Genomic DNA, 22,884 nt, shown 5'->3' on the forward strand with positions numbered 1-22,884 from the left:
CATGACATAGACATCTGCTAACTCATAAGTTACTTAAATTTGAGAACAACCACTGATTCTGAAGATCTGCTTTTAATTAATTATATCCAGAACAGAAATTACGTAGATAGTAGGATATTTTAGAATTTTGTTTTAGTTGCTGTTTTCCCAACAGCAATCTGTAATGATGGTAAACTTTTTAGACCTGAGAAGATGCTCCAGAGATGTAAAATCTAATATCTTGTGTAGTAACCAAGGAGAGTAAAGATCCAATAAATCACTGTAAGAAGAAATCACTTGAGCAGCTATTTCTGAACACCTGTGCATTGTTTTGAATATTAAAAGATATTCATTATTTTAATAGTTTTACAATAAACAACAAAGACAGCTTCTTCAGCAATTCCACAAGAAGTAGAATTGTACATCACATGCTACAGAGAACTAAGTATGAAGATGGAAAATCCAAAATGGGTAAGAATGCTGTATTTTTTTCCTAACCTGAAGCTATGAAAATTTTATATCTTTACTTGCCTGGAAAAGTATCATTGGAGTAAACTCGATTAATTTTACCGTTCCTTGAAATCTTTTTATTTGCTCAGTAGTAGAGTTGAAGGAATGTCACATCAATTATTTTCTTAAATAGCTCAGTGAAAATTGGCAATGTTTTTCAGCAAATTACACATTCCTTAAAATAAGTTGGAGAGATTATGATAACTTTACATGATCAAGAGCCACAGTAAAGATAACCTATACCTCAGATAACTGTTGAGTGTTTTCAAGGACTGGTCCCAATAGTTCTGCTACTACCCAGGAGTTCCAGTCCAGCGGAATTAACGTGAGCTGCACTTCACTTATTGGAAGTTGCCGTACAGCTCAGAGACAGTTGAACTGAGGACTAAATTCAGTTTATGTAACACTTGTATTATATAATTATTTTTTAGAAAGTCTAACTGACCATTTTCATTTGCAATGAACAGGGGATGTATGTATGATTTCCTGTTTGCTTTGCAGAAATTAAATTAAGAATTAAACATATATAGACATACTGAAACCTTATGAAGATGATAGAAATTACAGAAAGTTGTTGATTGAGTTTCTGAAGAAAAGCATTAGTAAGAAAACCATAGAAAACAAGGGGTCAAATCTAATGCCTTTGAAGTTGATGGTGGCAACTTTCATGATGAGATTAGTTTAGCACAATTTGTATATTTGATTTGTATATCAACAAATCTGGTTTTAGGAAGACTCTAGAAACTGATCCGAAATGCCGTAGCCAGTATGGTGCAGAGCACTGTTCTGATACAAAGTCCCTCAACTGGTTTATATTTAAAAATAAAAACAGGTTAGCTATTAAACCTTCAGGGGTTTTGTTACCTGAAGGATTGTCTGTCCGTACCACTGCCTGTGCGTGTCAGATCATCTGGTCACCCATAAAATCTGTATCATATGCTCTGATGAATACAACATGAATGTAACCATCTTCTCACACTTGATGTGGCACAAGCACCCGACCCTGAGGGAAAAGCCACTTGCACTGGCCCTCAGAAAGTTGCTGTAGTTTGGTAGAGCTACAAGTCTCGAGGGATCAGCAAGCCCTGCACAAACAGTTGATGGTGGGATTATTGATTACTGTCATGTTTTAGCAGCACTATATTCTCAATACGTAACTTGAAAATTCGTGCTGCTTGAAATTAAATGTGTATAAAAAATTGATATCAGAACTAAGGCTTTCTTCTTTTTAGGTATTAACAGATTACTAAATAATGGAACATACGAAGCAGCATTTCCACCACATGAGGTAACCTGGTTAATTTTGTATTTGTCTTTATATTTAGATTAAAACTTGCATTAATGTTTTGAAATCCTACTTTATTTTTAATTTTGTCCTGATAACTTTTAATTTCACTATGTAATCTGTTGAGACTTTTTTTATTTATAGCTCTTACTTTAATATTAACTTTTAAAATTTTTCTTATGTAATGCATCATGACAACTTCCTGGAACATTTTCTTACTGAGCTAGAATATTATAATTCTTTTTTTTTTATTTTTATGAACCAGACATTGCCTATGGAGTTCTTAATGAGAACATCAGTTTTTCCAAATTGTTCCAATTAGTTTTACTAAATTATTTTGGCTGCCACCTACAAAATGTTCTGTTTTTCTAGTAGCTTGTGCGCTTGATCACAGTTAGAGACACTGGTTAATTATTTTCCATTTAGTCTTTTCTGAATAGTTCTGCATTATTCTCAAGTAGAAGTTACTTCTTCAGTAGGTTAAAGTCTACTGAAGACTGTAAACCCATGAAGTAAATGAAAAACTTATGTTTGACTTCAGAGGGTTTTCAGACAATCTTTGTGTATGGAAAAGAAAGAAGCAAGCCATTTTAAACACTGTCAGTAGCATGGTGATTGCAGCTGTGACTTCTGTGATTGCTGAATATTGTGACTTGGTCTTGTTTTTCAAAGGATTGACCTGTGCTTTACAAATTGCTGAGAGTAGCTTTTTTATATGGTGTTAATAATGAAATACTGGGAATATAGAGACGGAGTATTTTAGATAAATAATTGAACATAATTGTTAACGCTTCAGCTGTGCAGTACCGAGTTCAGAGAAAAGCTGGCCATACTACTGGAAAAACCTGTGAAGCTTTCTCTGGCTGTCAAAACCATGCTGTTATATCCATTTTCTATATAGGTTCCTTTATTATGGCATAAGCTACTCTTTCAAAGTTTCAATTGAGGTTATGAAGTCATATTTCTAAGCCATTCTTACCTTAATTGCTGCTTGACTGGTGCTAAGGGCTAGTGGTTGAACACTCAATTTTTATTTTTTCTTTATCATATGAGCAAATGAGAGTGAAAATTCAATCCCCGTGACAATGCTGAGACTTGAACTCTGTTATGGATAAATAGTACAGAAAGAAGCAGTGGAGAGGTTTTAAAAAATACACAATACTGGGTAATACTGTATGCATTGCAGTCATTCATGCAAGGGACTGTGAGCATAACTTGATGTTCTGTTCCTAGACGTTGCAAAGGTCACACTCTGTGTTGACATTTTTTTGTGTGCTGCTTTGCTGACTAATGAGAAATTTAGTAGAATTGAACTCTTTTCTGTGTTTAGCTTTGTTTTTAACTTATACTTAAACCAGAGGGTCAGCAGATTGCAACAAGTAAATTGTGTTCTTTCAATTGCGGGGAATGCTCAAGATTTCAAGTAAATGATAAAAATCTAAATGGCTAAATTATTTGGATCTACCAAGGTCAAGTATTCGTCTGATTGCTAACTCTGGGGAGCTCTGTGCTCTTCCCAAGAAATTATTTGGCTCACTTGCAGTTATTTGAAGACAGATTTTCTTCACCATAACTGAGTAGTGGGGTTTTTTTTTGGAAAAAGTTTAACTGAAGGAGATGTCCTTCTTCAGAATTGAAGTAAAATTGCAAATACAAGAGATTCTGATTTGGGTGGTTCTAATGAATCTGTGTGTTACCCGAATCTGTGTGTTATCTGTGTGTTACTGCTGAGTATGAGGCTATTCTTTCAGGCTGCCAGGTAGTCTGTAAATGTCAGACACGGCCTGGAGGAACTCCTTTTGGGACAGACTGACTCTCTGTTTTGCTTTTAATGCCTCTGAGCATCCTGTGTAGGTTTCAAAGTAACACCAGGTCCGTTTTTTCCATCATTTTTGAAAACATGTACCACAGAAAGGCTATGGTTTTCTATACTTTTAAATGGGAATTAATTAGAGTTGTAGAAAATTTCTAGGAGAGGAGAACCAAGCTGACGTACCAGAAATTTCTGAATTTTTATAGAAGAGAAAAAAAGATAACACAAATACATCTCAAAAAAATTTGAAAAATTGAAATAGATGGAAGCATACAAATAAACATATTAGTGAAATAGAAACACTGTACTTGAGGTCATATAAAGTGTTGACTAGTTATGTCTAGTCTTGTATTAGTATGGTTCTGTCATTGATTAGAGAAACTGGCTGTTTCAGAAGCATGTGTAACTTCATCTCTTCTGTCAGGCTTATGTGTTAAGCTCCAGATGGCATGTCCTAGAGGTGTCCCTAATATGAGGCCTTTTAATTAAAAATAGTGAACTCCTCATTTTAAATTATAATCAAATACCAAAGAAATGTATATCTTTTCCATAGTGCCTACTAGTATATTTTCATTTCTTTGTGTTTTTCAGGGAAGCCACAAAAGCAGACATCCCATCAAAACACACGGAGCTCAGAATCACAGACACCTCTTATATGAGCGTTGGGCACGGTGGGGAATGTGGTACAAATACCAACCTCTTGATTTAATCAGGTATTATTACTTTGATGAGTAGCTTGTTTCTGTGATACAAATTACCTGGTAACAGTGCACTAACCATACTGCGAAATTCCTCATCCTTATACTTTCCTACAAAATTTAGCTATGATTCAGTATTATCAGATAAGATTAGAATTCTCTGAGTTGCTTCTTTTGGATGCTCTTTTATGAGGGGCTGTTAATTTCAAATGAGGCTGCATAAAAGGCACATAGATCCAGCTGCTTGACAATTCGCAGTGTGAAAATTAAAATACAAACCCATGAAGTGATCTGCTGATCATGAGAGCATCTTTGAGAGCAAAAACTGTTACCCACATGGACAGTCAGAGTTACCAGATCCAATGGAGGGAAAATGCAGCCTAATTGTTACTTTTCCATGTGGGTTTAAATACACTTCTGTTTATATATCTTATAATTAACGTCATAGATTACCGAATGTAAAGCAGAGAAATACATGTAATTGAAGTTAAATAATTGTAATGTTAGGGTTTCATACTTCCCTCATCTTTGACATTGAATACCATTAATTCATTTTTCCTTGTTGTCAGTTTTTATTCTTGATCTGACAGTCATAACCAATCATTGTGCCCAGTATTGTTCCACTGCAGGCTGTGGAGCTAAGCATGTGCCATGATACAATTCTGTGCTGATAAAATAATATCTTCCGTGACTGACTTTCTGATCACTGCTACTTCATCTCTTCTAACAACTGATACCCAAGTTTTGAAGAATTAAAGCTCCATCTTCAAATTGTGTTTTCAGTACATTGTTTTCTCTAATAATAGTTAGATGATCATGTAATATGACATATTTCAATGATAAATGCTTTTTCTAATGGAATACTTAGGTCATACTAGCTTACTTTAACCCTTTCCAGAGATTTTGGTTTGGGTGTTTTTTTTGTGTGTATCTGTGTACAAAATAAATGTTCTACATTTAACAATGTTGAAACTAGTACATCTACTTAATCATTGCAAGGATGTGAAAATTACAGAACACTTCAGTTATATCCTTATAACTTGTCCTTCTGGTAAATCTGCAATTAGTTCCACTAGAATGATATGCTAGCCTGAAATAAAATGTTTTGGTAAACTGACAGTAATTTTGCCATAAACTTGTAATGGTAGTTCCTCATTAGAATTATTCTACTACTATGAAGATAGAGATGGATATAAGTTTTAACTTTAAACACTGTATGTGTTTCCTTTTCATGTAGGCGATATTTTGGTGAAAAAATTGGACTGTATTTTGCCTGGTTGGGGTGGTATACTGGAATGCTTATTCCTGCTGCCCTGGTTGGGCTCTTTGTTTTCCTTTATGGATTATTTACGATGGATTCCAGCCAAGTAAGGTAAAATCCCATTTAAAAACATAATAGCCTATTAAAAATTAAGAACAGTCTGGTACAACTGAACTCATTATTATATTTATAAATGCTTTCCAGATATGGTAATCATGTAAAAATAACCAAGTAAAACAACCAGGTTCCTCAGTCAAGTGTATTTACTTTGTATATCTGTTTTGCATCAAGCTGAATGCATACCATTCACAGCAAGTGCTCTTACCACTGCATCTGCAGTGATTCCCATTCTGTCTGTAAGGAAAAACAGCAAGTATCAATGCTCATGTCATGAGTACTGCAATGGTTGTCATTCTAGGCAAGGCTAATGGGTGAAAAAAGTCAAACATACTCTCTCTTTACCTCCATCTTGCCTATAACTTCCAGAGTGTAGTACAGTTGCTAAACTTTAACTTTGGTCTATGCCTTTGTTTTCTCTTAGTGTTAATAGTGGCAAACTTTGAGCCTTAACAAAATTCTTAACTATGTCTGTAAACTGCAGACAGGAGATGCAGCTTCAGGGAGATTACAACCACATGGAATGAACCTAGTTTTTGAGTTTCATGCTGTTGTGATTTTGCTCTGAGAGAGCTTTATGTCAATTTAGAAATAGTGATGAGGGAGCTTGAGTTAAGTGCTGACTGTGTTTTTAGGAACTCTTTCAGAGGACATACCTTCATTACAGAGTTTTCCATTAGATGTTGTCAGAAACAACAGTATCCATGCGCTTAGAATTGCAACTGTTCCTTCAAGCAGTTTGAATGCTTAGGCTATAAGTACACATGGAGTCAGATTTCATAGAAAGTGTTGTTTCTTGGGCTTTGAGCAGGACTATTTTACGTTTTCTTTATGGAATTGTCTTATCTTCTGTTTCACAGTGAGTTGTTATATTCCGCAGTGCTGTAATTCAGGCTTTTTTAGGCTTGCTTTTGTACAGCGAACTCCTGAGAGACTTTACAACTTCAAACTACCTTAGATGCAGTTAAAAGTATCAGCTGGGAAGCTATGCTATCTTTAAGATATTGTTCTCTGTATTAGGATTGTTCTGCATGATAAATGTTCGTAAAATGCAATGAATGTAACGTAAAGTAGAAGATCAGCCGGTTCTTAGAGCACAGCAACTAGGACTGTTGAAGTATTCTTCACATGTACAATGAAACAGTTTCTACAAGAGGGAAACAAAGGGCCATAATCTACTATTATCAAGTTACAGCTTAATATTTTAGGCACTCCTTGTGGAAGAGAAAGGTTTGACATTGACACACCCCAAGAGAAAGAACAAAATTTCTAAGAATTTGATTTTTTCAAACTGTAGGCTATTATGTGCTAGTATATGTGCCATACGCTTCTGCCAAGAAGACCTAAAGATAGGACTTCTGCTTAGCTCTGTTAATAGAGACACCATTATCTTGCTTGTTGAAGGTTGCAGGGTGTGACTGGCCTGTTAAAATTTATGTAGATGTTTTCTGTATCACCTTGTGTGCTTAGGCAATTCTAAAGGCCAGTGATGACAGATGCTGCTCCTTGCTGCGTTGGCTTACTTAGCCTGAAAGGGGTTAGTGAGGGTTAGATAGAAACCTCCTACCCAGAGCAGACAGACTGCACAACCTAAATGTTCTTATTCTTGTCATATTCTGGGACTGTGAGATTATTTATCTAGTGTTTCTGCAGTCATTTAAAGAAAACTGCTAGATAAACATCTATAACAGTTTTAAAACATATCCTTTGATTTTGAGCACTGCAGCTACCGCGGTATGCAAATCCAGTGTTCAGCAGCCATCAGGAAGATATGGAGTCGGGTACCTTATTCTGACAAAATCTAGACACAGAAAATCCAGTGGCAATTAGGAATGTAAACCTGGTGCCAGGGCATTATGGCAATGTCATAACTGCCACAGTGCCCCAGATTCAGCATTATTCATTGTAACGCTATTTCATGTGAAACAAGTTTTATTCTATTAATGCCTGTTACTGGGAATCAGTAGATGTTAGGAAGTATTGATTTACAGTATGATAAATTCTGTCAAAAAAAACCCTATTTTTCATCTGTCTTGTATACCACAAGATTTGAACTTAACAGACTGATCGAATCCATTTTGCAGAAGGATGCTTTCCTCAGTGGTGTCCCTTCACCTCTCAGGCTCATGGAGCTGCCGTGACTCCCATCTAGTGGCTGCAGGCAGAAAACGATTGTTTTTGTATTTTTCCGCTGAAGTCCAGCACAGTTTCAGCAGAGAAGGAATAAGCAAATACCCTCTGCTCCGTGCTCAGGGTCTGTCTTGATACCAAGTGACTCTTTTTATATACATATGAAAATATCAAATAAATAAATCTCAGCCTGTACCAGGACCCCATTGCAGCCTGGCATGGGGCCATCAGTCCCTGCCGCCTGTGTAGTTCATCTGTGGCTGCCACAAGCAAGTTGGAAATGGTGCATATTTGCTTAGTTTTGGTGGTACTCTTCCTTCTTTCCCAGGGCAAGTGCCCCTCTTGCACTGGCTTTTACCCCTTGTCATAGTCTCTGTCTCCTCAGTTACAGTTTTAGGGAGACAATAAACTTTCGAGTCTGATTGAATCATTTGATAATTCAAATGTATCGGAGGAAGGTGAAATAATACTGGAAGACAAAACCCCTGCATATACACCGTGGTATCACGGACTAGGTACTATTATAAGCAAATGTGCATATGTGTCCTATGTTCAGAAACAGAAGTTTCTCCATTCTGTGTGGTTAGGGATGTTTTTTCTTTCCTGTCATGAAACAAGTGCATGAGATGGGCAGTGTTACTGAAATCACATTGAAATGGAGAATGTTCTCTTACTTGCGTGGGTTTGGAATAAAGCTTGGTTATGCCGTGGTTGCCAGGAGCTGACACTGAGGTCCCCCAGGGTACTGAGATTATAGTGTCAGCAGCTCATTGCAGGATTCAGTTGTGAGATGAAGGTAACCAAGAGAAAAATTCAGAGAGTCTCTGTTGAAGAAACTCCATAGTAGCTTCCAGAGTATTTGGGTTATATTCATAGGGCTCAGACATGCAGAAACAAAAATGCAGAACGTGAATTTTTTTTTTTCTTGTTTCGTACAGTTTTAAATATATTTGAATCCATTTGCCCTCCCTGAGATAAACTGAGGGAAAATGTGAAGTGGTAGTCAAATGGGAGGGCTTAAATAGTCCTATAACAGTCCCTTCGTATGGGTTCTTTTCTTTCAACAAATTATGTGCCATATCTGTTACCTATCGTTATCCTCAAGTTAGGTGTCAAGCTATTACATGTTGATTAGTCTAGATAAAAATAAATCTGATGGTTTTAAAGAGTTTGGTTTTGTTGGGTTTATACATATCGTTAATTATCACTGTTGTAAGTTGTCCATTTTTTGTCAAGCAGAAAGGCTGGGCATGAACGCAGCACAACTTGAGGTGTCCTTGCACCATGTGCTGTAGTCAGATTCCAGATATCTAAGTGAGGACAGTACAAAGAGGCTTATTTTGCTCTGTTATACTGACGATTTGAGTTGCAGTAACAGTTAACATAGCACCTGTCACAAACACTTGTGTAACAAATGTTACTGCCTTTGCAGAGCAGTGCTAAAGCATGTGACCTGTCACTGTCAGTGTAATTTTGTGAAACTTCATGTATTGTTAAAAACAAACCAAGATACAGAAAATCTAACATTTATCATGTTGAATTTAAAATCCAAGTACAGTACAATTTGGCCTTATGTGTGATGACAGTTTGTATTATTGCCAAACTATTACAACATATTGTTGAAATATGATTTTCTGTGCTTAATCATTTAAATGAAAATGGAAGAATGAAGAAAATTCTCGGATGTGACACACTATAAGATTTCTGTTACTCTGTAACTCTGAAATGACTGGCTGTGCTCATTCTGGCATAGGGGTTACTTAGGACTATTTCTTTATCAGGTCCACATTATTTTGTAGGGTTTCAGTGAATTACTGATCCTGATGTTATGTGAAGTATGACCAAAGATTACAAAAGTGACATCTGGGCAACCAGAATCTTTCATTTCTATTTACTGTTATGTCAGACAGGATTTAATAGATGCAGTCATTTGAAAACAAACATAATCTTCCATACAGTATTAGAACTGTAAATTCAGCTTTTGTGAGGAGGAAAATGAAAGCGCAATGTTTATTGAAACAAATCAGTAGAGATTTCCTGGCATTTGTTTGTACTGCTGCTTTCCTAGTGTGTCATAGGATCATTTCAGACATGTCAATTCTCCTAAAGGATAGGGAAATGCGATTGCTGAGGTTCTTTGGGAAGCTTACTCACTGCAGTTAAAATTTGCCTTAAAATTCATTTTTGCACTTCTGTTAGTTCCGTTTTGCCTTTGTCAACATACTTCTGTTCTACATTTTGAATGTCAGTGGTCCTAATGAAGGCAGTGACTTCATCTTCCTGTATCTTAGGATCTTAATAGAATAGAACGTGTTTTGAAGATATTTTCCCCAAAGTTAGGATATTAAAGTATTTTTTTCTTAGCTCTATACATAAATTCTTCTGTAGGAAATAAAAATGCGGACTTGAAATACTACTGCCAGAAAACCCTGTCAGGGGACTTCTACATTGTGACCGACTGATCAAAGTGTGATTGTGGTCATCCTATGGAACAAGCCTTCAGCTGATGTAAACTAGGATAAGCTGATTGCAATCAGTGTAGTTATACCAGTGATGTCCATTCTCTTAACTTTTGGTATCTTCTACATCGCTTAGAAAAATATGCAATAAATGAGTTGGAAGGAAATGAACAATGTTTTGTTCTGTTTGTGATGTTTGGGAGACACCGGGATATTCACAAGTGTGACAAGCATAGCATGATGCCCAAAAATACTGAGTACTACTCTAGGGCCCATAGTTTTCAGGCTACTGATTTTGAATTAAGCTTTTCAAGCCAAACATTCACTTTTAATTTATTTTATTGAGCCAGTTTTGAGATGTAGGCATATTGTTAAAAAATAGAGACCACAAACGGTATAACCTCAGAAAATCTTAGGAATGCTAAAAGCCTTTTTATAACCTTTATTTTCCTGTCTCTTGCTAAAGCAAAGAGATCTGCGAGGCAAATGAAACCATCATGTGCCCTATGTGTGAACGCAATTGCACACTACAAAAGCTCAATGAAAGCTGCATATACGCCAAGGTAATTATTATCTTACTGCTATCAAGATCATTTTTGTCTAAAAATCTATTTTCTTTGTGTAATGGTTGCCCTTGTTTCAGCAAAGATTTGTGCAAAACATATTTCTCTATAGTTTTTTTCAGTCTCTGTAATACGTGTTTCTAATAAGGGAATGCTCTGAAACGATCAGAGATTTTTATGAAATTTTACTTTCTATGAGCATTTCCTTCCTAAATCCTTGTTATTTTCATCAATTTATAAAGTCCCCTGAGTAACGAAACTTTTCTTGTGAGAATTTTGCTACTTTCCCCTATAATTCTTACTCTGTTTCCCTTGCTTACTTCGTAATTGAATTTCTGCTCCTTCTAAAGAAATTCTCTAGCATAATGTGCCTGTAACGTGCTTTGCTCTGTCTGCGAGGATTTTACACAACTAAATATTTTGCTACAAGAACCTATCATTCAAACTTAAATAATCACAAATACTTCTGTATACATGCAGTGTTTTCAAGTGAGCAATATATTTTGATGTGTGATGTGTTCATAATGCTAGAAAAGCAGCCTTGGCATTTTTCTTGGAATTCTTTAGCCCATAAGACAAATCTTGCTCAGAAGCCTGTATTTATAACATGATTCTCTGGGCCATAGCATTACAATACTGCAGCAATGTGAAGAGAAAATCAATTTTTATGTTAGATTTCAAAATTTGATATAGATAGGACCAGTGCTGAGTAAAACATTTGACGTTGTGGCATCTCTTTAACTTTGGGTCCTGTTATTTTAACATCCTCATTTAGTAAGAAGCAGGTTTTGTCTTATTCGTATTTACACTAGCATCCTGTGCTTAAATCATGCAAATTTCATATTTCAATAATTGTGAAAAATAAATTACAGCAGAAGAAATGTGGCAGCCCGTCCTTGTATCCATGTATTTTCAAACCAGTCCCCTTGAAACAAACTCTGATGACAACTGGGGAAGACGAGTAACCACTTGTATTCCATCTTCGCAGGCACCCTTTTCTGGTATCTGCAAATATGGAAATTCATGTAATCTCCCAACTTTTTCTGACAATGATTTCACTCTGAAAAACTGCTCAACCTTAGATTGGAACACAGAAAACAACCAAAAAATGTCTCCTTTCAGGCTTTGTCTGTTCTGGATCTCCCCCAAGTAGGGGGGAAGAGAGACTTTTCTTTGGAAAAGAATAGAATTACAATCTGGCCACTCAAATGGCAAAGAAAAAGGAAAAAAAGAAACCACTCAATGAGAGTTTTCGGAACTCCAAGATTATAATTGCAAGGCTTTCATTCACCATGTTGTTTCTAAAGAAGAGTTCACTGCAAACTGCAACTTTGCTCGTTACCCTCTTGCTCAGAAACATCTGGTTTCCAACAGGGTTTGTGATCCTGCTGGGTGCCGCCGTGTTGCCACTGAATTGAGCAGCACATACGCAAACGTCTATCAGCACTCCCACTTTGTCTGCACCCGAATTAGTGAATGAAAACAATCCATAATGTTGGAAAACTACAAACTGATTTCAAATTAAATGTGCTTTGTACTTTCTGAAGCACTGTTAGTAATATGAGTAAGTGGAACTAACATATTTAAAAATAAGCCATCACATCTGGTCTCTGGGAAAAGAAAATGACATTTCCTGGTTGCTTTCTAATTCCTGAGATGGAGCTTGTCAACGTGTCCCTCTGCTTTTGTTGTTTTGGGAACATAACTTATTTCTCTGTCTTCCTTGCGCACAACCGAGGGAAAGGAAGCTATTGCACACAAGGAAGAGCTGATATGCAAGGGAAGCTATAAGCTATTCCTGATTCATTCCAGGCACTGGCACCCTTATTCTAGAATAAGTCTTTTAATCCTCATTCATTCAAATAGCTCATTGTATACGAGTACGTATATTGAGTTAATTAGGAAAAGTGAGTTCCTTTAAGTGCAGTTCATCTTCTCAGGTCATGGGACCTGCCGCATTTATGTAAGGCCTTGTGCTCATATTTCGTGTTATTAAAACTACTGTGAGGGTTACTTTCAGTAAATATCTGCCAAGTTTCCCTTTAGAGGAGCAATTCAGTCAGAACAAACTAATGCTGGAAAAAATCATATACTTCAGATGTTTTTTCTGCCAAGTTTTTTGTAAAACTGGAGACAAAATACAAAAGATGCCTTTTTCTTTCGTGTAACTGCCTGTTTCTTTCATCCCTTCCTTCTTTATTCCATTTCCATTTAAAAATGCTGCGCTGAAGTGAAGTTTATGATTTAAGAGAAAGGCATGTGAGTTGTATTCTGAATTGCCGAACGCCCAGGCTGTCATTCTCATCCGCATTAAATGGACTCTTTGATCCATGGGTGATTAGGGTGTTGGGGTAGGGCTCTTTGGGCTGCTCCTGCACTCAGCAGACCCTGCTCTCAAGCCCCGGGACAGAGTGTTGATTCAGGGTGGATTTGAAGTGCCTGAAGTCTTGTAGGATGATGACAACCTCAGTCAGGTATGCTGACAGACTTGCACCGAGTCTTACAGTATTTCATTTCTGCTTAGAGGCCTCTGGTCAAGACAGAGTCTCAAACTGTGCATTTAGCCTTTAAGACAGTCAAGTGGTGCTGAGAGACTTTAGCCCAAACATTTTTTATAAAGACAAAGCTAGATCAGGAGCCAGACACGTATTGTCTACTTTTAGCAGCATTAATTCTGCTGGGTTAGGTTTGTTTGCTTGGTTGGTTCATTTTGTGTTTCCTTGGAAAGATGCACTATTTACCAAGCAGACTATCCAAAATTGCGTCCTCACGCAGATTTGTATTCAAAAATGAAAATGTTCATCAAGTTTATTGTACTGCTTTTGCTCACCTCTCACGTTTTCGGTCTAATACCCATGATGTTTGTATTTTCATTTTTGGAAGCAAAAGAAAATTGAAGCAAAAGATTTATTTGTATGTACAATTGATCCCACTGTTTGATTCATGCAGGGAACATACTGGATTTATTGATATCCAATACCAAATAGTCAATTCCTGTTTCAGAACCTTAAAAAAAGAAAAGAAAAACAGAACTGACAGAAAGAGAAACTATGTTTTTAATACATTCTCACAATATTATAATAATTTTACTCAATAAGAAATAAAATTAGATAAAGGCAAGACTGTTTCTATTAACTTTTTCTGCTTTCCTGAGTTCTCAATTTACGAGGCAGAAGCAATAATGCCAGTCTTCTCTAGAAAAATGACAATCTGTCAGTAAGATGAGAGTTCTTGCAGCAGGCAGCTCTTGCAGGAGCTGGTCAGGCAACCTGCCCGAGGTGGGCAGTCAGCCCCAGCACCCTGGCACACTTCATGTGTAGAAAATTCCTACTGGCCAGAGTAACTTCGTATGTAAGAGAAGGTCACAACTGAATCTGGTTACCTGCGCCCTTACATATGCATAAGGACGAGTTTCTTTTCATAATAAAACCTTAAAAATAGGTCCTTAAGTCAGCAACAGAGTCAACAACAATGAAAGTAAAGTCTTTTCAAGAATATTCTGTATCAAGACATTCTCTTCCTGTTTTGAAGAGGGAGAAATCACCATTAATTTTCTGGATGGTTTAGGACGATGCATATCAAAGCCATTTACAGCACTTTTATGTTTCTTTTTCCTCTTCCTTCAGATCCTCTTTCTAACGTATACCTGTTGATAAGTTGGTTTGCTCTATTGTTTTATGATTATTTGTGCATTTTTTCCAAATCGGAATTTGAAGCCTGTGTTTTGCTTACTAATGCTCTGCACCATCTTAAACCACCTTTCATTAGAAGAAATGCAGTCCCATTATCCCTTGATAAATTACACTGCTGTAAATTGACAACCTTAAATCTACTGAAAGTACATTGATCTTAATTTCAGCTTCCTAAATACTGTTTCATATTATGACTTGAATATTAGAAATTCTGGATTTTTGTAATATAAATTGTGATGTTTTCATAAGGTCAAATTCACCCACTCAGATGCTTAGAGCGATCCATAGGCATGCAAAAATTATTCTTTTCTATTGATAAGCCTTGGACTTTGCAGCAGAACATCTGTTCTGCCCGAAAAATCGTATAACAAGGAGTAAGACACAGGATAAATCCAACAAAAAGGAGAGCATTCAAGAGGAGAAATTAAGTACTCATTTTAGAATTATGTTTTTAGGGAGTGATATTTAGAATTTATTTCATGTTTGTTAGAGTTTAGAGGCACTAGCCTTTTAAGAAGGAGAATATGTCAACAATTTGAGGTGCTGAGATGTCTGGATACAAAGGAATATATGCTGTTCTTACAAAGCAAAGGAATATATATGTTCTTACCTGCAGAAGAATTGCAAGATAGCTTGGGGAAAGAAGAAAATGAAATCAAAAGACACGTTCGCTAAGTAATATGCAGAGGAAGAAAGTGAAAAGACAGAATTTATTTAAGCTTATAAAACCCTTAGAATAGAAAATGTTGAGTTTAAATGTGATCCAGCATATGAGAAGAACTCTGAAGGAAATTCTAGCCTGTCTGGACATGGACAGAGCAACTCTTAGTGTCTGTGAAATAGATGGACTGGAGATATACAAAGTGACAGTCTGCAAAACCAGAGTCCATGATATACTGAAAGACAGAACAGGACAAACCTTGGTAGAAGCATTATGCAAGTAGGACAGAATTCTTACGAGAATGCTTAGCTTTTAGTTTCTGCCACCAGTTCTGTACTCTGGGATTCTTTGGGGCAACAGATAAGGTGGCAATATTATTTGTTCCTGATGTATTTGTTTTCTGTTCAGGTTACACATTTGTTTGATAATGGAGGGACTGTCTTCTTTGCTATTTTCATGGCAATTTGGGGTAAGTACATTTTTATTTGTTTTGTGCTTTTAGTTTACCTGACCCTTTTATATGATTACTGAGTAAAGGCAGATACGATTTTTGTGTCAGAAACATTTTTTTTCCTGTTTTCATCAGCTTCAATTTCTATGCAGGTAGTGGGTGAAAATACATTTTACCATTAATTTAATAACGGTCTTTAGTGTCTTAAATGTCTTTGAGCCTAAATTTTATATCACACAGGCAGAAGTCTTTTTAGAGGCAAACATGTAGGTTAATTTACTGATCTGGAGTCAGTAAATTTAAAAAAAAAATCACGTCTTGTAGAGATTTCTTATAGAATGAATGCGAATGTTTTTGTGGGAAGTATAGGAAAGATTTGACATTAAGTGCTTACAGCCATTTAACTATTTATGTTCAAATTCTCAATCTGAATATCTCAGTATGTTTGCTCTGACATCACACACATCATGTCATGGGTCACAAAGCCAAGCAGGGTGATATTCACAGAGGCCGCAGTTGAACAGGAGTACCTAGAACCGTCTTCCCTCTCTTTGAAGGTCAGTGTAATAATGCCAAACAAGACAGATGTAATGATTCCAACATGAAATGCTTGATGGAATTAGCTTTCACTGGAGCTAATAGTGTTTTGCTGCTGGAAAGTAGGGAAGATCGGTATTAGGACAAAATATAATTAATTTTCCCAATGTAAATGTTTGACTATGTAAACCCTGAGAAAATAACACCAGTTCACATACATACAACTGTTTGAATTTGAACAAGAGTTTTGCAATTCTAAATAGAGTCAAATGGCACACAACAGCTTTATTTACATAATATGTATGAATAAGCATTAATTATTCTAACTTAAAGTGAAGGATGAGCAAATGTCACAAATTTTGGAGGCTGGCAGGGTAAAACCAAAAGACAATACACGAACAGCAGCAAAACATCAGAGAGGTACATGGACAGCATAAGGACATGGACATACATACAAAAATCATAATTAGATTATTAAAAATTAACACGATGTAAATATAACTGAAGGGTGCACTTTTATTGCTTGCCTCAGTGATATTTCTTCATTGGTTCCTAATCTTGCTGTTGTAGCCTTGCATTTACTAATAATTAGTTTCATAAATGCCTAAAATACATTGCACTTGATTATATGGTTACCAATGTAGTCAACGCTGGTAGTTTGTTAGCATGCCTTCATCTCGATGTTCGAGTTCTCCTTAGAGAGAGCTCTTTCAACTTGCAGCCAAGGCCAAGGTTCAAGCGTAAGAAGGAATTTTGCTGATGTGATACTTGCTTTACCATTATCAGGAAAGATGGCATAATATGTGCTGAGGATGAAAGCTCAGCATTACATTTTTCTTAGTTTCAAGCAGCAGAGTGATCCTGTCTCGTAGCGCAGCCGAGTGTGTCTCAGATTTTCAGTCTGCTATCCAACATGCTGGATACAATGTTAGAAATCAGGTTCTGGTTTTGCTAGAAATCATGCTGTTTTCATGACTGACCCCTGTAGGAAAGGCAACACTGCATGTATGCACTCAATTCTTTAATCTTTTAACTTTGAAAAAACACCTGGTTTACTCATGTGCAATGTGACTGCCATTGTTTCACTCTCTGGTGTGTGCATACATGTAATTTTCTCACACATAGATTCATTGCATCATTCACAGCCAGTTAGTGAAGTAACTACATCCAGGTGATCCACAGTCTCCACACTAAATAAAGCATTTTAACAAAGTCATAGTAATAAGCATGTATCCCATTTGAGTAGTTATTTTCTCTGCACTTTGTTTTGTTTATTTTATGCCTTTACAGCTATATCTTTTTCATGTTCTTTATTTAGACATTTCTGATAATTGCAAGCAGATAAACTATGCAATTATTTGCGTTTTACTGCCATAATTTTACTTTTTAGCTGGGCAAAACAGGAGCATGCCTTTTAGGATATCTATATACATGGCAGAGATAATTCCTTTCCTGTCATGTTAAGATAAGTATTTCTTCTATCTAACCTGTACCAAAACCTTTTACATCATTTCCATAGATCTAGCTTGCAATGCAAACAACAGATGAGTTTGACAGAGTAGAAGCTTGTTTTCTTGTTTATCCCTTTCATAGTGATTTTAAGTCTATGTCATCATAGTCAAAGGTTAAATGTAGTCCATGTTACTCAGTATTCCATTCTCCTGAGCAAACTTCAACTTCTGAGTAATCCAAGTAAACCTAATGTTTTTTCTGGTATTCACTGAGGAAAGTACAAATGTAGAGTGGAGGAAATAATGCCCCGATTCATTTATCAGATAGGAATTATATTTGAACACAGGAGTCTCACCTCAAGGTAGTTAAACTTCACATTTTTTCGTATTGATGCTAAAATACCATTGCAACCCTGGTCAATTTTTGCTCTGTTACAATGTCTGCGTTCTTGACCAATGTTGCAGAAGGCAGAATTTTGCCTGGCTGCTATTCATCTATGTTATTGCTAAGAAAGTAGGTACGATATCCTTACAGAAAAAAACAGAAAAATTTAACTGAAAAGTAGAAGAGTGACGCTCTGCTGCTGGGCCCTGTCTGTGAGTATCAGCATACCCTGTGATTTTCCCTTTGCTTTCCAAAACATTGTTTGCACAGTAATGGCTGTAATATAACAACTGCCAGGTCATTTTGGAAAAAATGAAACCGTGTAGATAGCAGGTGAGAATATAATCTGAAGCAAACATTATGGCGAAGGGTAGGATGGTGTCACATCAGCCATAGGAATGCCATCGGATGGGCACCCTGCGTTGTCTTTCTCTGCCGTGTCTGCTGTGCTGGTTTTGTTGTCTGATGCACATCCAAAACTCATATCGTATGGTCCAAGTGAGTTGTCTAAGTGGAGAACTGAAAGGAAAACGTAATTAGTTCTTATATATTACTTCACAGATTCTTATCGCAATACGCTGGGTACCGCACGGTTTAGATCAGCAGCCTGTCGCAGCTAAATCCAGTTAACCACTTTCTTACATATGGCGGGGCGCAAAAGATCAAGGCCCTGATTCATGATCTTCTGAGGATAATGTGTCCTCCCTGTAACGCCTGTTCAGGACTATATGGGTGGTCGACTTTCAAAGCTATTTCCTAATCTGACATTTTGGCAGCTTTGAGCTCTTGCATTTAAGCCAGAAAAGGCGTGTTGCCAGAGTTTTGTTTTGGTTTCATTTTTTATGAGAAAAAAGTGTGTTTAGCCTCTCAGTGTTTGTTTAAACATTTGAAAATGAAGTCCAGGAACATGATACAAATGTTTGAAGACTGTGTGATTACACTTTAATCCAAGTTTATACATATTCACGGAGAAGACAAAAGCAATCTTCTTTTTTAAACCCCTGAAAAATATTTTTACTCCTAAAACCAGATATATCTTCATCCTTAATTCTGTAATTGAAGTTGGAAGAATAAGGAATCTAGCCTTTTTCAGTTAATCAAAGGTTAGGAGAGTTTTTGAGCGATAGTTTTGAACTCATCTGCAATACTTTGAACAGGTTCACTTGTACAAGATACAGTATTTCTTGATATTTCAGAGGTTTAAAAAATAACTTGTAAAGAGGAAACATAAGTTTAAGTGGGGTATTGGTCGAGGAAAATTTAAAAATAATGAAGTACTGTCAGTTGAAAATGAGTTTGACTGGAATCGATGATGTAATTCCTAATAATTCATTAAGATCAGACTACTTAAACAACTCTATGCAGAAATAAAAGAAAAAATTCTTATGCAAAACACTTGTGCTATTCCTTACCGGGGTCATTCCTTGTATCATCATAAAGCCGTCTGTGGGAAAATAACTCGGACCTTTTCTTACCACATATAAAATATCCAATCAGACCAATTAATATAGATCCTAGAATGGCTCCTACAATGACACCAACTATTACTCCTCGTTTGTTGCTTTTCTCTGAGAGAGAAAGAAAGAGAGACACTTGAATGAGAATAATAAATCTGTAAGATAAGATACTTCACTCTCTCTTTATAGCAGTCGAGGGTTTTGGGGAGTGAGACTTTTCACCAAGGATCTGAAACATTTTGCAGACTGTGACTAACCCAGCCTCTCTGCCTTGTAAAAAGAAAATAGACATCTCCATCCCTGACTTTCAAGGGAATAAATGCAGTTTAAAAAAAAAAAAAGAATGCTAAATGAGTTTTTAGTCAAGTAAAAAGGTTCCAGGTTTAATTACAGAATCGACCACTATCCTTTTATTTAAAAAAATGAGCAGTAATCACTCTTTGAATGCAGTTATTTTAAGTATTTAACCCAGCAGTTAAAACTGCAGCCTCTGAATTTCAATTGAGTACTAATTTTTGAATATGAAAGGTAAGAAATCCCGTAATGCTTTCTGCACATGTTCAGTGGGCAGAATAACTGCATTCCTCCAAGATTTTTCTCAGATTTCATAAAACTTTTCTTCAAAGTATTCTGTTTTTCTTGGAACTGGACTTTGCTCTCCCACCCTCCTTCCTTTTCAGTCATGTTATCTAAAAATCAGGTACATTGTAATTATTAGAACTATGATGGGAAACATGAAAGTCTGATGCTCCTGCAGTTCTTAGTACAAACTGTGCTCTGCTGGATATGATGGATAAGCCTTTCAGTCTTGTGTTAAAAGCTTGAAAGCTAATTAATGGCAAAAAATTACTGTGTCTTCTAATCTTTCCTTTTCTTTTCCTGACGACCTGATTCAGAGCAGCAGGATAGAAAAGTGCCATGACAGTTTTATGCTCCATTGTTTCCCACGCGTCCTCAACTTGGTAATTAAATGCACAATGAGTAATTCCTTTGAAAGTATTTATAAGAAGTCATCTTTGGTCACAAAACTTTCTGAACTTAAATAAGTTGACGTGTTGCACATTTAAAATGTTATTTCTACACATCTGCTTTGCAGGTCCATTCCAGTGTGAACAGGCAGTACCTGTCATTAGGTTGCCCCATTCTTGGAAGAGTTAAACAAACAAGTAAATAGCAAATAATTTTAAAAAAATATTTTTTATTTCGGATGAGTTTTATTTTTAGTCTGTACTAAGTCACCTATTAATTCACACACCTTATGAAGCCTATTGTTCAATGAAAAAAAGGTTTGATTTCAGCATTATAATTTTATTAGTCCAGTTGGACTTTAGTTAGATACTTACCTTCATTGGCTTCTTTTGAATTAGATGATGCAGTAGAAGAGTTGCTGAAATTATGATTCAGCTCTGTTGTCTGCTGAATGGGGTTGCCATTTGGTGTAAGACTGTCCTGCTTCACCGTGAGTGATGTCAGAGTGATACTGGAGGGGTTGATTGAAGCATTGTCACTGGGGAGCACTGCAGCCGAAGGGGTACTATAGGTGACCGTGGAGTTACTTGGTGTCACTGTGGAAGTAGAAGTAGCTGCAGTGCTTTCGTTCACTCCAGGGAAGTCCCCCATTGTTGTAAATGTCACTACAGACATTGGGATTCTGTTGAAGTTTGTGGCATAGTTAGTTACTCCATCTTTTGATGCCACAGTGTCATTTGAAGATAAGGTGGTGCCATCAGTGGACCTCGGCAGTGTGCTGTTTGGCCGACTGCTCATCTCTGTTCTTTTCATTGCATTTTCTTTGGCATTTGCAGTTGTTGGTGCTGTGTGTCTGACGGTAGGATTTATGGCTGTAGTCATAGGCAGAAGAGAATTGTGTGAAGTTGTTTGCGCTCTGTACTGATTTTTATTTCTGCTTGAGTGATTTCCATTATCTGTTGCATTTAGTTCTGTGCTCTCAGCATTGCTTTTGTCCCATTGCAGCCTTACAAGCAGAAAAATGAAAATAATTCCACCAGAGGATTTCATGGTGTTGACTTCAAAGTTTGTTTCGTTACATAGAGAATCTGCAAGAAATTCACTTTTGTCTATTATTTTGGTTTACTACTCAGTTAAGACTTGAATGAGCTGGTAAAAAAATTTTCTGTTGTGCTATAGAAGTCTCAGTAGCTTACCACTTGTTGATGCTGAAAACTTTACATTCCTGAGTATAAATGACCTAAAACGATACTGATGATCAACAAAAGCTTTTTTGCATAAGAAAATTCCACATTCCTCTGAAGAGGCCTCGTACTCACAGGGGAATAATTCAAAACCACTTTGCTATAGAATGAGGTAATGATATATACTCAGATGGCATGCTCAAGGCAATGTTTTCTGGGCAGGCAGCAACTCCAAGAGCATGCTAAAGAGTTATACTCCATTGTGAAGAGATATAATTGTTACAATTAGCCCTGAAAGGTGATGGATAATGTTTTGTGACCCTGAGCAATGAGTGTCACATGAATGCTGCCAGGAGCAAATTGAAAACTAAATCAGTCTAGGGATTATGGATGATGCTGAATTTGTGTGGAAACTCTTTCTACTATAGGGAACTGGAAGCTTTGTATTATGCATTAATTTTTCAAATGTTAGATTGAGAAGGGTGAGAAAAACTCATCTTGATGTCACTTAATTGTAGAAGGTATGCTATTCAGTATATCTGTCAGGTTTTGGTGGGAGGCATGTGTTTTTCGAAGTATGAGACAGGTTGAGATCATGCAGTTTTTAACTCCCACACATAACCTTTCATGTGACAGCACAATAAAAAGTATAGCTAAGTTACATCTTCAGCGTCGTTAATTAACTAGGTGTCCATGTATGTAACTACTTTACCATCTGAAGAAAGGAGATGTACGTCTGGAAAAAGTAATTATTTCTTTCATATTCAGCCTCAACTCTTACTGTCTTGCTCTTTTTCCTATGTTTTGAGTTTTTAAAAATTTAATTATGCGTTTTCCCCAGGTTAGCTTCCATGTATAAAACACCATCATGGCAATGGAAAGTACACATACAGTAATGGTAGATAGCAGTCAGCCATGAATAATTTTATATCAATGGGTAGAGAATAATTAAATATGATGTCATTGTATCTCATTTCAGCTTTATTCTTTTTTTTTGGTGGTCTATTCTTGGTTAGAAGGTGGTACCATTTCTTGAAACGAATGTATGTATGCTTATAAAATGCCATTTAATCTGCTTATTAACATATGTTCCACTTCTCCACACTGCTTATTTCCAAAGTTAAGATCAGTTGTATGGTGGGAAGGACCTATGCTTGGAAAACATTTGTAATTTATTTAGCAAAAAATAAAAGAGAGAATTTCTGCTTCAGTATCAGTCAAATTTAGGATAACCACTTTGACGGCAAATGAGCAAGCCAAAGAAAACCCCTTTGGGGTTCAA

General features: G+C 36.5%; 2 protein-coding genes across 3 annotated transcripts in view; one reads left to right on the top strand and one right to left on the bottom strand.

Annotated features, from left to right (window-relative positions):
* The window catches only part of ANO3 (anoctamin 3), a 210,213-nt gene that overhangs the window by 165,688 nt on the left and 21,641 nt on the right, over window positions 1–22,884 (top strand). For both annotated transcript variants that reach the window (XM_086612632.1, XM_086612633.1), the window contains exons 9-14: window positions 344–450; window positions 1,722–1,777; window positions 4,179–4,300; window positions 5,523–5,657; window positions 10,719–10,815; window positions 15,577–15,637. In XM_086612632.1, the coding sequence (XP_086468758.1) occupies window positions 344–450; window positions 1,722–1,777; window positions 4,179–4,300; window positions 5,523–5,657; window positions 10,719–10,815; window positions 15,577–15,637 (578 nt within the window). The remainder of the gene's footprint in view (window positions 1–343; window positions 451–1,721; window positions 1,778–4,178; window positions 4,301–5,522; window positions 5,658–10,718; window positions 10,816–15,576; window positions 15,638–22,884) is intronic.
* On the bottom strand, window positions 18,351–21,468 carry MUC15 (mucin 15, cell surface associated). The gene is made up of 3 exons (XM_086614098.1): window positions 20,793–21,468; window positions 19,405–19,560; window positions 18,351–18,511 (listed from the first exon to the last, which is right to left on the bottom strand). The coding sequence occupies exons 1-3, from the start codon at window positions 21,466–21,468 to the stop codon at window positions 18,351–18,353; spliced, it is 993 nt and encodes a 330-aa protein (XP_086470224.1).

The sequence above is a fragment of the Tauraco erythrolophus genome, chromosome 6, assembly GCF_009769465.1.
Source record: "Tauraco erythrolophus isolate bTauEry1 chromosome 6, bTauEry1.pri, whole genome shotgun sequence".
NCBI classification, from domain to species: Eukaryota; Metazoa; Chordata; class Aves; order Musophagiformes; family Musophagidae; genus Tauraco; species Tauraco erythrolophus.